The sequence below is a fragment of the Galeopterus variegatus genome, unplaced genomic scaffold (genome assembly GCF_000696425.1).
Source record: "Galeopterus variegatus unplaced genomic scaffold, G_variegatus-3.0.2 Scaffold7932, whole genome shotgun sequence".
NCBI lineage: Eukaryota > Metazoa > Chordata > Mammalia > Dermoptera > Cynocephalidae > Galeopterus > Galeopterus variegatus.
Genome location: NW_007734043.1, coordinates 18,089 through 34,660, shown reverse-complemented (window position 1 = coordinate 34,660; position 16,572 = coordinate 18,089). Strand labels below are relative to the sequence as shown.

Below are 16,572 nucleotides of genomic sequence, written 5' to 3'. Positions count from 1 at the left end.
TGTTAATAGATATGAAGAAGCTGAAAAAGACTGTACACAAGCTATTTTATTAGATGGCTCATATTCTAAAGCTTTTGCCAGAAGAGGAACTGCGAGAACATTTTTGGGAAAGCTAAATGAGGCCAAACAAGGTAAGACTTTATAACAACTGGCACTCAGTCTGATGAGACTCCCAAGTTATAGAAGCAGAGATTTTTGTAGCTTTCCTGTGGTTCAAGGACACTGAACTAAGAGAAGTGCATTTTCTTTCTATAGTTTGGATTGTGAATAGGTTTGAAGGAATGCAGCTTCCATAGTGCACGTGAATATCTTTTACTTTAATAACATACAATGCACTCTGGCTAATTGCTGATCAAAACTAATGAAAAATTTGAATTATAGATGAGAATTAAAAAAAGGAAGGAAAAGGCAAGAATGAGAAGAAAAGGAAGGGAATCAGCAGGTTAGGGGATAGAGGATAATGTGAGATCTGTAGTGATGCTCCTTTTTATTCCTTTTTTCCCCCCTTATTTTTCCATGATCTTGTCCTTTAAGTATTTGTTTTATTAGTCTTTCAAAGAAGCAATTTGGTTCCTTGCATGTTTTCTCTTTTGCTTATTTCTGCTCTTTATTTTATTTCTTCAACTTTCTTTGGGTTTAATTTGCTATTTTTCTAACTTTTTGAGATCAGTACTTAGATAATTGATTTTCAGTCTTTATTCTTTTCTGATATGTGCATTTAAATCTGGCATTTTCTCCCTAAGCCTGGCTTTAGCTGCAGCCCATGAGTGTTTTTCTTAACTATGGTAAAAAATACATAACATTAAATTTACTATTCTAGCCATTTGATAGCATATAGTTCAGTGGTATTAAGTACATTTATACAGTTGTGCAACCATCCCCACTGTCCATCTCCAGAAGTTTGTCATCATCCCGTTTTAGAACTATGTACCTGTTAAACAATAACTCTTCATTCTCCTCTCCCAAGTCCCTGTAATGACCATTCTACTTTGTCTATGAATTTGACTATTCTAGATACCACCAGTAAGTGGAATCATACACTATTTGTCCTTTTGTGACTGGCTTATTTAACTTAGCATAATGTCTTCAAGGTGCATCCATGTTGTAGCATGTATCAAAATTTCATTCCTTTTTAAGGCTGAATAATATTACATTGTATGGAATTCTCTGAGATGCTCTTAGTTCTTCTATCTCACGTTTGGTGAGTTACTCTGTCATTTGTTAACAGTGTGAGATGACCTGTAGGCCTTAGTTGTATCATCTGTAAAGTGGGATAGTTGTGAGGATTACATGAAAATTCATATAAAACAACTGGAATAAAACTCAGTGTTATTATTGTTCACCTGTTTTCTGCTATTCTATGTAAAACTGAGATAAAAATGAGATGTATCATGCCTTGAACTCCATAAAGTATTTTGACTCCTTTTTTATATTTTTTAAAAATTCTCTTTAGATTTTGAAACTGTTTTACTTCTGGAACCTGGAAATAAACAAGCAGTAACTGAACTTTCCAAAATTAAAAAGGTAGTGTATTCTTTTCACTAAACTATGATCATATTTTCTGAAACTTAAACACATTTATATGTTACAGAATCAGCTTGAGAATATTTTTATAGTTATGATCACTAATTTATTTTAAAGGAACTAATTGAGAAAGGACACTGGGATGATGTCTTTCTCGATTCCACACAAAGACAAAATGTAATAAAACCCATTGATAATCCACCTCATCTTGGATCAACTGTAAGTAAAGGACTTTTATTTTTTCCTTGCCATTTAAATATCAGTTTTATATAAATAGAATTGGACACAAACTGTTGAATTAATAAACTGTTAAGAGAAATGTGGAAAGCTCTTTTTAGGGCCATTTTAAAAATTTTACAAAATAATTCTTAGGATCATTGACATAATAAAATTGGGCAAAATTCAGATGTTTAGAATTCTGGGGTAACTTTTAAGTGACTTTTAATTTAACACTGTAAGTTTAGATATTTCTACATATATTAAAACAATTTGAAGCAACTTTACATTTTGTAGTAATTAAGTGTTTTTGTTTAATTGTAATTACTATTTTTTTGTGAGGTTGAGTTTTTATTACAGTAGCCTTGCATCTTGTGAGGGATTAGCTCTAAAATCAGCACTTAAAGCAGAAATCTAGTATAGGCAAAATTATCCTTAAAAATATACATGCACATTATTTTGGTTATAGTGTACTGCTTCTCATTAAGTCTAACAAGGCCAGTTTTTTTCCTGCAATATTGGAACAAAGAGTAGCTGGCGTGAATTTTAGCAGTTTGTTCTGTGTTGAACCTCTAAGGTTGAATTCAAAAGGCAAGTATATATATGATGTGACTCTATGGTAATTTCTGACATTTACATGGTACTTTTTTTTTTTGTCCTTTTTGTGACTGGCCGCACCGCGCTCAGCCAGTGAGCGCACCGGCCATCCCTATATAGGATCCGAACCCGCGGCAGGAGCGCTGCTGCGCTCCCAGTGCTGTACTCTCCCAAGTGCGCCACGGGCTCGGCCCTTACATGGTACTTTTAATGTACATGAATATAAATTATAAAATATAAAGTACATGCAGAAAAGTACACAAAACAAATTAAGATTTAAAGAATAATTATAAAGTGAACACCCATGAAAACACCAACCAGGTCAGAAGATTGAAAGATATGAGTCCTCAGAAACTTCCCTATGTGCTCCTTACTGATCAAGATCTTCCTTCTGCCCCCTAGAAGTAACTGTCATGCATGGATGATCCTTTGATATAAATAATTTTAAAAGGCAGTAGGAGCAGGTATTTTATCCTCCTTTTATAAAGGAACAAAGCAAGACAAAGAAAGTTTGTTTTGCTACGTTTATATTTCAGGTTAATAGCAGGTAGAAGATTCCTTAGTTTAATAATTTTCCAGTGTTCTTTTTTTTTTTTTTTATTTCCTTTTTGTCTTTTTTACTGAGCGGTATGGGATCGCAACCCTCGGTGTCGCGCCCGTACCGGGGACTGGCAACGGGATCATAACCCTCGGTGTTGCGCCCGCGCCACATTCAGCCAGTGAGCGGGAACCGGTCACCACATGGGATCCGAACCCTCCGCAGGAGCGCCGTCGCGCTCTCAAGCGGCGCACTCTCCAGTGCGCCACCGGGCCGGCCCTCCAGTGTTCTTATTGAGACTGTATTCTTGGATTTTCTGGGATAATACTGCTTTCATGTATTTTGTGTGCCAGGCATAAATCTAGTTGCTTTCATACATTATATTTTCATGTATTACATTCATTTGCTGTATTTTTGCAGTAAAGGTAATTAAATGTTTAAGTGTGATTTAAACTTTACATCCTTATAAGACTTCTACACAAAAATTAATTCACAGGTTTAAAAAAAGCCATTGTTAAATGTTGCTGTTCGTGATTATAAAGGCATTGTCATGTGCTAAGACAAATATTTGTATATGTAATGTCCTGTGACCAATATACCCTAAGCAGCTTTTACAAATTTGTTGGGTTCTTTTCTCCTTCACTTTATAAATCAATTTATGTTAATAATTGTGAAAATGCAGCATAAATTTAGATCTTTTATGGCTGTATCTCAAAACAAAACACCTCTATAAAGTGAGAGATCAGGGGTAAACCATTCTGTAAATGTTCCAACACAAACAAAATTACTATCCTAGTGGGAAGGGAAAAAAATTGCTTTTTATTTTTGTAATAGTTCTCTAAGATAAAAATGTGGGCATCATTTTAAAAAAGTAGAAGGTAGCAATTTGGTATAATGCCTTTAAGACTTGATTTGAGCCCCACTTTATAAACTTTTCAGTCTCCAGCAAGTTACCTAATCCCTTTGTTATCCTTACCCTTTTTCCTTAAATTGAGAATGACTCACAGATTAGTTTAAATCAAAGAAAATACTGTGCATAAATGCTAAGGTGATTTCAGGTGAAGCAAATGTAAATTTCCTTTTTAATCACATTTGAGAGACCACTGGTCACTGGAAAAAGTGGTCAGGAAAGAAAGGAAGGCCACAGAAAGTGGAAGGAGAGTCCTATGGTTAAAGTGAGAGGGTAGGCTAGGGTAATCTGCTTCAAGGACTGGCAGCCCGGGAGTACTTTTAGCAAACCTTCTGTAGAGAGAGTATAGGAGAGCAGAGATAGATGTAGGTCAGCTGGGGCCTGGAGTTCATTCCCTGATAGGGTGGTGGTAAAAGATAGTTTTTCCTGATCCTTTAGTCTCTACTAAAATATTTTATTTTATTTACTTTTTTTCGTTTTTTGTTTCCCATGTCAAAACTTCACCTTTCTCCTTGGTCCCTCTTTCTCTTTCTTTCTTTCTCTTTGTTCTTATTTTCTCTTCTTTTTCTTGAAATGGCCGTAATATAGAGCTAAATAAAATGTTATGCTTCTGAGTCTTAATTTTAAAAAAGGAATGAATTGAACTTTTCATATTTTCTTAAATCCTTTCTATAGTGGTATCCTTTGTAGTTACTCTTGTTACCAGCAGTCCCCTGTCTCCCTCAGTTCCTCCTGATTATCATCAGTAGTCGTCGGCAGCTCTCAGGACCCACTGGTCTTCACTTAACAGATCGTCTGTTAGGGAATTTATTAATTAAGATCATTTTTACACATCTGTTGTCAATGAAAGTGTTTGGTTTTCAGTGGGACCATACTGATTTAATTCATATTATTGCTTGTCAAATACTATTTCTTAACACTAACTACCTGTCCATTCTTAGCCAATATCTTCATAGAAAACTGTTGCTGATACAGTTCTTAGCAAAAAGCAAAGGTCTTAACATGATTATTCTTTAAAATAGAACTGCTGACAGGATTCTGTTACAAATTTGCTTATAGCTTTTCATTTATATACATTCATCCAGTAACACCCAGTTGTTATCATTGGGTCTATCTTAGGTGTGTTAATAGAATATCTGGTTTTAACATTGAGTTTAACATGTGTGTCAAAAGTTTTTATATGTACAACTTTTTGATTTATAATTCAACTATACAGTTGGAATGCACACTTGGAGTACATTGAGGAAAGTATTTTCTCTTTTTAAAATTAAATTTTAAACATATATAAAAAAAGAGAAAGTGAACTCCCGTTTTCTGTTACATAGCTGCAACTGTTATCAGTATGTGCAAATTTTAAAAAAGGAGCTCTTCTTACCTGTTTCATTTTCAATATTCCTGGTGGAACAATGGCTCCTCAGTGTATTTCTGTGTGTTTGGTACGACAATATAGTGAAGAATATTGTTATATTTTATTAAATATAATACTGCATATAAACTTAAGAAATTGAAGATATTTGACACATGTAATGATCAAAATAAGCAGTGAATGCCATTTATTTTATTAAATTGAAAAACCGTTGTGGTTAACTCTTACCAAGTTTGTGAATATTATTTAATCCTGGGCTGGTTTTATCCAACTGCTACATATTTAGAGGATGTACTTAGGTTTTATTGTTAGTCTGTTTCATATATAATGCTGGTTATTGTCTGCTTGTTCTATTGGCCTTCAGTGAGCCCACAGTACTGCTGTTGGTTTGGTCTTATGTTTTCTTTGCTTTTTTGCCTCTAGAATAAAGTCCAAACTCCTTGACATGGCACACAGTCTCTTTTTAGGCTGTCTTCAAACAGCCTCTCAGGCTTTGTCTCCAGCATTCCTTCCCTTGCACCAGCCCCACAGGGCTCCTCATCTTCCACTGACCGTGCCACACCCGTCCACTTTGCCATTCTTGTGCCTTTTCCTGTGAAGGTGTCCCTCATGCCAGTGTTTATCTTCTTTTCTGTGTTCTCTTAGCATTTTGTGCTTTTGCCTTTTATACATACCCATTGCCTTGTAATTATTTATATTTACATGTCTCTCTCCCCCATTTAGACCTAGGTGCTATGCACAGCATTTTGTACTTTGTAGTCTCAGACAGGATATGATTCCTGCCTAGACATTGAATTTACTTTTAACTGGGTTATTAGCTGTAAGAACACTGCAGCCTTTTAACTTGCAACCCTAAAATAGGAAACCTTTAATATGTTTATTTAAAGAATTGATTTTAATTGTTTTAGAAACCACTCAAGAAGGTTATTATTGAAGAAATTGGTAACTTGATACAAACTATGGATGTGCCACATAGCACTATTGCTGCTGCTCCAGAGAGTAATTCTATTAATCTAGCAAATGTGATAGGAGCCACAGGCACTACAAGTAAGAAGAATTCAAGCCAAGGTGACCTTTTGCCCACAAGTGATACTCCAAGAGCAAAAATATTGAAAATAGAAGAAACAAGTGATACTACAGCCCTGCAGTGAGTGGAAATACTGTTATTTGATAATCATTTACAATGGTGGTAATTCTACTAGAAAACTGGTATTACTGAGAAGACTTCTGATTTGTTATTCATCAACGTAATTTTTTTAAATGTGTAACTTTAGGTTCTAGTTTTTTTATTTTATTTTATTTTTTAATTTGTACTTAGTGTGAGAAATATTTTGCTTAAGGAATGATCACTATTCCTTTACCATAGTAGGGAATTTAAGATGGTTTAGTGATGATAAGAAAGTGTCTTGAACAAATTGATTTTGCTCATTTTCTTTTCTAGAACTTCAGTATATATGTTTCACTATTTAATTCAGCAAAAATTTTAATTTTTAAAAGAAAGCTTTATAAAAATGTAGAATTTAGACATTACCATTATTCCACTCAATATTTAAGACTATTGTGGGCTCGTTAAATTTTGTTTAGAATTTACAAAAACAGTTCACATGTGTTTTCTTAATGATACGAATATAGAAAATATAGACTAATTAGGTTTATTTTGGGTTATCAAAACTTTATATGTTCTTACATTGCCACTTAACAAACCTTTTAAAAGATTTTTTTTTTTTAAACTTTGAACTTTAGTAGTAGTTTTATTTAAAGTAATAGCATGAATTGTGGGAGCTTTTTTCTTTAATAGGTAGCTTTTTTCTTTAAAACAAAGCCAGGCATTTCTTCTTTCTTGGAATATCTTGAAAGTGATAATTCAGATTTCTGAAAGGCTGAGTTGTGAGTGTATGTGACACAGTAATGGAATATAGAAATGTTGCACTCAAATTGTGGCTGAGCTAGTTGCCCAACAGATGAGAATAGTCATTACATAGCTAGCACATGGAAATTTCAAAGGGTGTAATTTATTTTTCCAAAGATGTACATATATTATTAGCCAAAAGAATTTAATACTTGTAGAATACAAATAATGCAATATTAATAGAATGAGAAATTTAAAAATCTCTATTGATGTTTTCTTTATTGAGCTTTGACTATTTGTAGTTCTTTCTAACTGGTTTGATGCCTCTGAAATATTTCAGACCTCAAGCCAATTTAAAGCAGGGTGTATGTCAGTCATTCAGTGAGAAGATTGCTACAGAGGTGGAACAAATATCTGCTCAGTTTGTCTCAACTGTTCTTCCTCCAGTTCCTGCAAACTCATTCCAGCTTGAATCTGATTTCAGACAACTGAAAAGTTCTCCAGATATGATGTATCAATATTTAAAGGTAAGGAGAGGAAGCTAGTGCTTCTGTTGTAACTAAAAGGTCAAAGAACTTCTTTTGTCACTGTATAATAATAGTGCTATATTTGCTTTTTGTATAATATGATTGTAGAAAATGCTTTTATCCCTTGCCTTATATGTACATCACTCTAGCCAGACCATTTTAAAATATTTGCAACCAGGGAACTTTGATGTTCTCCTTTGGAAATAGGATCTGTGTTAAATTCTGATGCCTAATATAACAATCTAATTTCATATACCACAGCTTAAGGTTAATCCTTCATCCTTCAAGATGGGGAAAGGAAGCTAAAATATGAGTGCCTTCTATGTGCCGAGCAATACTTGTAATGTATAGGCAGGCATTCTCCTGAAAATGAGCTTTTGTTTGCTCCAAGAAAAAGAATCAAATTTTAGGAAATAATTGATTAGCTTAATCTTTTTCCAGTGTAATGATAGTAACACTCCTCTATAATTATGCAGTATGCAGTAACTTCTAAATATATTATCTCATGTAATTCTGCTTTTTAAAATCTCTGGTTATATTTATTGCTCTTTGAAAGCTCTCTCACGTTTCCTGTCTCTCTTAGGGTGGTATATTTCATCTGTTCATGAGATTTTTTTCTTTGACTAGAACAGAGTGATTATCTCACAGTTCTTCTAACTTTCATTCTTCTATAAAATTGCATTTGAATGTGACCTCATTATTATTTATTAAGTACTAATGCATAGTAGTAGTTCTGTACTATTTTTGCCTAAGCAATTATTATATAAATCATTTGTGAAATGTGGATGTTGCCATAATTTAAATTTCTATTTATATTTTTCCCAAGCAAATTGAACCATCCTTGTATCCGAAGTTATTTCAGAAAAATCTAGATCCGGATGTATTCAACCAAATCATTAAAGTTCTGCATGACTTTTACATTGAGTAAGTTGAACTTTTTTAGTTATACTCTCATATTGTAATGCTATGCTATTTTCAATGATTTGGGAAATTCATTCTCTTTGATATATTAATACTTTGTAAATAGAAAAATTAGCTTTCTGGTAAATTTTACTGTTACGGAAGCTGTTAAGAGATGAAAAGTACAATAATAAAAAAGGGAAAAGTTTAAATGGAAGGAAAAAGGATTTAATTTTTTTGTGGAGAAAAGTAGGATGTGGAAGTGATGGGTATTATAATAGAGTAATAGTTTCTGTGCTGAGCTCTCATTTAAGAATATTATAATTTCTTCAGGTGACTTGATAAATCTCTTCATTTGGGCGCTTAAAATATAGACTATCTAGAGAAAAAAGAAAAATGACCTTATGTATGTATGATTAAAAATATTGTGTTAGTAAACAGAATTAAATGAGCTACTTTTAACCAATCATTTGTTTTTATATTTGGATTATTTCAGGAAAGAAAAGCCATCACTCATGTTTGAAATCTTACAAAGACTTTCTGAACTAAAAAGGTTTGATATGGCAGTGATGTTTATGTCAGAATCTGAGAAAAAGAGTAAGTTCTAAGAAAGAGAGCTTTTCCCTGTCTATTCTTGTATGTTCCTTTCATCATTCAACAAATGATAGCAAACATTTATTGACTATTTACTGTGTACAAGGTATATACAATTAAATATAAATTAATTATAATTCAATTAATTGAATTACAATTAAAGTGAAATTGAAATTATACATGTTAATTTTGACAGTACTATGAGATGTTGGTACTATTATCTTTCTTCTTTTACAAAGGAGGAAACTAAGGCATAGAGAGGTGAAGGAACTTGACCAAGGTCACATAGCTAGGAAGCCAGACCCAAGATTTGAACCCAGCTGAGTCCAGTTCCATAGTCTTAGCTCTTCTGCTTGAAAATGCAGTAAATGGCACAATGAGTTCTTACTGTCCTAAAGTATGTAGAGGGTCCCTGCCACAGGAGCATGTAACTGGGCGTGGGGTACAGGGGAAGTCTAATTTGTTCTGAGAGAGGTAATTTCCTTGAGTTTATTTGCTTTCAGACGAATTCTCAAAGAAGTCACTTAGGTGAATGGGTGGGGAAGAGAGTTTTAGACTGAAGGAGTGATGTGTGCAAAGGTTCTGAAACAGGAAAGAACAAGTTGAGTTCAGAGAATGAAAGCTGCGGTGCGGCTGGATTGTAGAGTGAAGAGGTAAACAGTGGCAGGTGATGAGCCTGAAGAATTGTATTCTGTATTGATTCCCATATCTCAGTCTTTGTCATAAAGAGTGAGTTTTGGGAAACCCTAATTGAAGTAAAATCAAACTGGAGAAATCTCAGTTGCTCAGAGTTTTGGGCTATACTCCAATTTCAAGAAAAAGAGAAAAATCATTTAAATACAAGAGTGCCAGTTTTTTAGTTTTAAAAATTAGCAAAAACTCAACGTACCATTTTTACATATCTCCTATACTAAACATACTTTGGGCCCCTGATCTTACTTTTTTTAATGTTTCTAGCAGTGACCCTGAGTAATTCTGAATCACTAAGAAAGATAGTCTTAAATAGTACTTAGGGAAGTGGACATGCAAGTTAGAGATTTTTTTTTTTAATGGTGAGGGTTTAAACCAAAAGTTTCTGCTTTAACAAAAAACATCTATTGAAATCTCTGAAAAGTACTACTATTTCTTATTACTTTTCTGACCTCATATTCTACCACCTTTTTTCAGTCATTCCGCCCCACCACACTGGCTTTATACTTGTATTTTTTTAATATATCAAACTGCCAAACTAGTTTTGGTTCGGAAACTGTATCTGGCTGCTTCCTCAGCCTGGAATATCTTCCCACATATCTTCACCTTGCTTCAGTTGTCACCTCCTGTCACCTCAGAGATATCTCTACTAACCAGCCCTAGTTGAAAGAACTGCCCACCTTCCTCCCACCCCCACCACCCTCTATCTTCTTACCCTGCTTTATTTTTCTTCATAAGATGTACTAGCTGACAATGTTTCCTATATGCATTTCTTTCTCCCTAATAGGATGAAAGTGCCATGAGAGCACAAATTTTGCTCACCTTGTTTACTAGGCCTCGGTGCTAGTACATAATAACCTCTCAGAATAAATGTTTTGAATGAATTTCTTGTCTAATGTGATAAGTTCAAGGTATACTCAGAGATTATGAGTTGTCTTTTAACACTGCCTACCAACAGTACTGTCTTGGTTGGGTCACTACTGTGAGTTAAACACGGAAGCACTTACAATGATTCTGGCACGTAACTAAGCATTCGGTAAATATTAGCTGTTATCTTTTATTGTTGCCATTATTGTTAGTAACTGTCAGAATGTCCTCTAATTTTAATATTGAGAAACACGAACTATAACAATGTTTTCCAAAGAATTGAGTGTGGTGGACCACTCAGTGGTAAGAAAGATGATTTTGCATGAGTCATGGGCAAATCTTTTTTAAATCTTTAGTAGTTATCTGTTTTATTTTCTTATGTAATATAAAAATATATAACTAGTTTATTGGCTGTGATTTTGTAGATGTTAATCTTGTTAATTTTCAATTTATAGTAGTGATATAAAGTTTTATTTTAAAATAAAATGATAAGTTCAAAAAACAGTTAATTGAAATAAAAATATTAAGTGAATAAAAGATACACAGATGGGGCAAAAATTTTTATGGTGGTACAGAATGAGTTAAGTTTAATATGCAAGATTAATGTCATTGAGGATGTAGGGGAAATTTTGTACTGCTAAAGCAAAATATTCTGGTAAGAAACATCATTGGATTGCTGTATATTTTTCTATTCTCAGTTTGGCTTTTTAAATATCTGAATTAGAATTTATAAATAATCCTGATTTCTGCTTTAAAAAGTAAAAAGTTTTTAGTTGACAGATCAGTTACTCTCTTTAATTTACATTTCCCTTACTTTTTAAAAAATGACATTAAAATGGAGAATTTTTTTTTCTTTTTCAGTTGTCCATATGTTATTCAATCACATAGACAAATCAGGATTGAAGGATAATTCTGTTGAAGAACTCAAGAAAAGATATGGTGGTTGATTTCCATTTTTACTGAAATAATTGTTTTTGACTTTCATATGTAAATTTTTTTCCTACTGAAAATAAAGTGTTTTGTTTCGTATTTTAAAGTGAAATCATACAGGAAAGTAATTAACTGTAAAGTGAATTATGATTTAACTAGTGAGAAATATACTCAAGTAGACTATAAGTCTTTTCCTGAAAATAAAAATATAAACAATGAGATACATTCGTAAGGACCAATATTTTATTTTGTCATTTTAAATGTTAAATTTAGATATATCCTTCAGTGCTCTGTAAATTTAACATTATTTTCATGAGTTTTTGTAATTGCCTGACAATGCTCTTTCATTAGCATATGAATGAATTTATCTGTCTAGGGGGAGTTAAATAGATAATGAAATTGTCTCCTTATAAAACTTTTTAATATCATTGTGCCAATTCACTAACATAAAATTATTTAGTTGCAAGATATGTGTTTTAAATATTTGTGTCGAAAGGAGACTTTTAACTAGACTTTTTAAAATAGGTTAATTGAAGAGTCACAGTATCCTTAAGTTTTAAAGTTAGGTTTTTTCCGTCATGATATCCATGTTATAAGCCAACTAAAGGCAGATAACCTAAAGCAAGGTGTAAAAAATCTTAAAACAGGAATTTAAAAATGTTTAATCTAGGAATGTTTGAAGTAGTAAATAGCATATGTAGCTTGTGTATATGTGTTACCTGTGCTTGTGATGTTTGTAAGCTTTTGAAAGTAGGGCTAGTATTCTACCCATCCCTGTACTGTTCGTAGTATCTAGCACGTTCCTTTGCATGTAGTCAGGTGTTCAATTGATATTTGTAAAATCTAACTGAATTTTACCCAGGAATCATGTTGAGTAAATGTTCAGTGTAGCAGCCTAGCAAATTTTGAGCATACTATAAATGTTGGCAAAGCCAACTTGATTTTAGAGACTATCAAATTGTTAAACAATATTAGGTCACCATCCTATAGTTATCAACATCAGTAAGACAGTAAATTTTAAACTTTATTTTATTCTGTTGGTAATTTTTATTGCCATCATATGTATTATTGTGCTTATGAATTGCTTGGGAAATAACCAGAATCTGTTTACAAGATAATTCCCAGTTTGTGGGAAAAATTATTGAGATGATCATAATTTGTATAGCCTGAATGTTTTACAATACACTTAGGATAGAGTTTATTAACTTTATTCCTTGCTAAATGTATTGTGATCTACAAACGGGCAATGAAATTTAGCCTTTTATGTATAACTTATGATTGAGTTTTTCTCAAGTCATGAATAAGTTGATACAAAAGTATGTGGAAAGCATTACAAAGGCCAAAAAGTTTTTTCTGTGGTGTGAATGAATAATGTTTATGTCTCCTCAAAATTCATATGTTGAAGTCTTAACCCCCAGAGTGATGGTATATGTCATGAATAAGTTGATACAAAAGTATGTGGAAAGCATTACAAAGGCCAAAAAGTTTTTTCTATGGTGTGAATGAATAATGTTTATGTCTCCTCAAAATTCATATGTTGAAGTCTTAACCCCCAGAGTGATGGTATATGGGCCTTTGGGAAATCCTCATGAATAGGATTAGTGCCCTTGTATGAGAGGCCCTGGAGAGCTCATTTACCCCTTCCATCTGTGAATCAGAAAGTGAGCCATCTTTGAACCAGAAAGTGGGCCATCACCAGCTTAATCTACCAATGCCTTGATCTTGGACTCCTTAGCCTCCAGAACTGTGATAAATAAGTTTTTGTTGTTTATAACGTACTTAATTTATGATATTTTGTTAGAGCAGCCCAAATGGATGAAGACATAATCCTTAGAAAAAACTTACAAGGTAGTCAGGGCAGGTAGTGCTATTGTCATTTTTAACATAAGAAAAGGAGGCTCAGAAAGTAAATGTTCATTCTATGATTATGGAACTAAAAACTGGCAAAGCAGTCGTCTAACTTTTAATCTAGAACTATTTGAACTATTCCAAGCTGCAATATTTTTGTCATATTACCTGTGTAGAGACTGTAATCTGAATAAGTACAGATCCCAAAATTTACTTTAGAATATGCATTTAAAAAATATTTCTAATGTTAGCCTGTTTTTCCTAATGGTTTTTCTTAACTACTAGTTTCATATAGTGGTTAAGACCAAAGACTCTGGAGTCAGACTTCTTGCATTTGAATTCTGGATCCACTTGGCTTTAGGGCATTAGACCAGTTACATTTCTATGTTTTGCTTTCCTAATCTGTAGAATGGGTTTACTAGTTTTCTGCCTCACTGGGTGATTGTGAGGGTTAAAGAGATTTACACGTTTTGCGTTTGGAACAGGGCCAGATGTATAGTAAGTTATTGTTGTTGTTGTTATTACAATTATCATTTCTTAGAAGTGAGTAGAGTGAAGTATAGTCTTTACCATAGTGATTAATAGAGTTGTTTTGGGGTCAAATGACCTGAGTATACAACCTGTTGCACTTGACTAGCTTGTGAATTTGGATACATTGCTTAACTTCTTTAAGCTTCAGTTTCCTCTTACATAAAATTAGAATATTTATTAATAAGTGCCTACCTTAAAGGTTTTTAGAAAGATTAAATGTGCTAATACTTGCTAGTGTTTAATACAGTGCTTAGTGCTCAGTAATTTTTATTAGTAATAGTAATATTATTAATTGTCATAAAGGCACAAAAGCAGTACTGTCCCAAGTGATTTATTTCTAGAAATCTAGTTATTCACTATTTTTTTTTTTCCCCTTTTTGTCTTTTTTACTGACCGGTAATGGGATCGGAACCCTCGGTGTCGCGCCCGTACCAGGGACCGGCAACGGGATCACAACCCTCGGTGTTGCGCCCGCACCGTGCTCAGCCAGTGAGCGGGAACCAGTCTCCACATGGGATCCGAACCCTCAGCGGGAGCGCCACCGCGCTCTCAAGCGGCACACTCTCCAGTGCGCCACCGGGCCGGCCCTAGTTATTCACTATTAATTGTATCTTTTAATTTGATAGCAACATTTAAGACTTAGTTATTTTTGTATTGTTGACAGAACACCATGCCCATCATTATTGGCTTTCAATCTTTTGTTTTATTTGCACTAAGTTCAGTAAGTTCTCACCATTTCAACAATTCATGCTAATGCATTTGAGAAAGATATTATTCCCAACCTATAAATCCATTATCTGGATTGACAGAGAGCATTTCTAAGCACAATATCAAGGCTTATTTTACCTTTTTACAATTCCTTCTTAATGTTTGATTTTATTAGAGTTTTGTTTAAAGTAACATTAAAAAATTTAATGTTAATGAAACTTCTGTTTGGTTAATTCATATATAAACTTAACAAATATTTGTCGAGTGCACAAATGCCAGGCACTGCTAGGTGCTGGAAATGCAAAAATGAGCAAAGTCAACATGGATTCTTTCCTCACAAGGCTTAAAGTGACGTGGAGGAATACAAACAAATAGCTATAGTTGGTTCTTGAATAATGTGGGAGTTAGGGGCGCCTACCCTCTGCGCAGCCAAAAATTTGTGTGTAACTTTCGACTCCACCAAAACTTAACTACTTGACTACTACTTAAGTACATTTGTGCATCCCCCCATCCCCCCGATCATGGCCTTGCCACTGTTGCCACAGTGCTGTGACAGTGGAGTGGGGAGCCGTGTTGTTACTTAAGTAGTAGTTCAGTACTTAAGTAGGCTACTTAACAGTTTGTGTCATGGATTCATTACATAGCTAACCAAAAATTTTCCAGTATATTTATTGAAAAAAAATTTGTGAATAAGTGGACCCATGCAGTTTAAACCCATGTTCAAGGGTTTGCTGTGTAGTGTAATAAATGCTATGACAAGTAATACCAGGGGATCATAAGAAATAGCAATAGCCAATTCAAAGTACATGTCTGGGAAAATTTAAGTTTAATTTGGAGCAAAGAATGGGTGCTAGGTAGTGGTAAGAAATGAGGCTGGGGAAGAAAGCAGAGTTGAGATCATAGAGGACATTTGAACTTTATCCTGAGGGTACTGGGGATCTAGTGATGGTTTATATAGGAGAGTGACCCTCAAATTTGTATTTTACAAAATTTACTTTGGCTACTATGGTAAGAACAGTTGTGTAGGGACACTGGAGGCAGGGAAACTTGTTAGAAGACTTTTTGGGTAATTCTGAGATTATGGTTTCCTGAACTAGAGGGCTAACCATGAGGATGGAAAGAAGTGATCAGAATGGAGAAATATTTAGGAAGTACTAGAATGGGCAAAATTTGGCAATGGATTCAGGGCCACAAGATTCAGGGCATAACTCCAAGAAGCATCCGTTCACATTGTAGTCTGTGAATGGCATCCCTGGAACATAATGTGGATGCTTCCTGCTTTCTACAACCTGGTGATCCTGTGTGGACTGGACATGGGGGTGGGAGGTGAGAAGCAGAAGGAAGTGTTAAGGGACAGATTTTTTTCTCCTAGGGCAGTGGTTGCATTCACTGAAGTAGAAACCACGGTTGGTGACACCATAAATGGAGGTAGAATGTTTGGTGGGATGAGAGAGAAATGGAAAGGTTCAATTTGGTATCTGTTGGATTTGTGACCCCTTTCAGTTTCAGTTTGGGTCATCAAAATAGGTTACAGGTGGTGATTTGGGCTTGGGAGAAAAAAGCATTTAGGTGAAGCCTCAGGATTGGATGAGATTACTTGAGAAATGTAGAATCAGGAGAAGGGTGACTGGGTGACTGGGACAGAAGGCTGAGTAACATCCACATTTGAGGGATTGGAAAAGGAGCACAGAAAGCAGACTGAGAAGGGTGGCTACAGAGGGAGATGTTGGTAAGAAGCATGCTGTGGAATTAAGTTTTTTGAGTTTCATCTGCATAACATTATTGCTTCTGTCATGTAAATTTTTAGAATGGTCAAGTGTGGGAAACTCTCTACCATGTTTCTTTTGTATTTGAGATATAAACCTCAGAGCATTATTTGAGTATACATTCCTGGTAAGGCAGAACTCCCATTTTGACCAGGCATCCATGAAGCAGTCGAGTTATAATTACATGTCTGATGACTGGGAAGTGTTTCCA

General features: G+C 34.2%; 1 protein-coding gene across 2 annotated transcripts in view; it reads left to right on the top strand.

The window, feature by feature from the left end:
- Window positions 1–12,535, top strand: part of RPAP3 (RNA polymerase II associated protein 3) — a 33,244-nt gene extending 20,709 nt beyond the window's left edge. For both annotated transcript variants that reach the window (XM_008592443.1, XM_008592444.1), the window contains exons 10-17: window positions 10–131; window positions 1,454–1,524; window positions 1,642–1,743; window positions 6,060–6,298; window positions 7,341–7,527; window positions 8,354–8,451; window positions 8,924–9,024; window positions 11,440–12,535. In XM_008592443.1, the coding sequence (XP_008590665.1) occupies window positions 10–131; window positions 1,454–1,524; window positions 1,642–1,743; window positions 6,060–6,298; window positions 7,341–7,527; window positions 8,354–8,451; window positions 8,924–9,024; window positions 11,440–11,525 (1,006 nt within the window). In that variant the 3' untranslated portion in view covers window positions 11,526–12,535. The remainder of the gene's footprint in view (window positions 1–9; window positions 132–1,453; window positions 1,525–1,641; window positions 1,744–6,059; window positions 6,299–7,340; window positions 7,528–8,353; window positions 8,452–8,923; window positions 9,025–11,439) is intronic.
- Window positions 12,536–16,572: the final 4,037 nt, after the last annotated feature.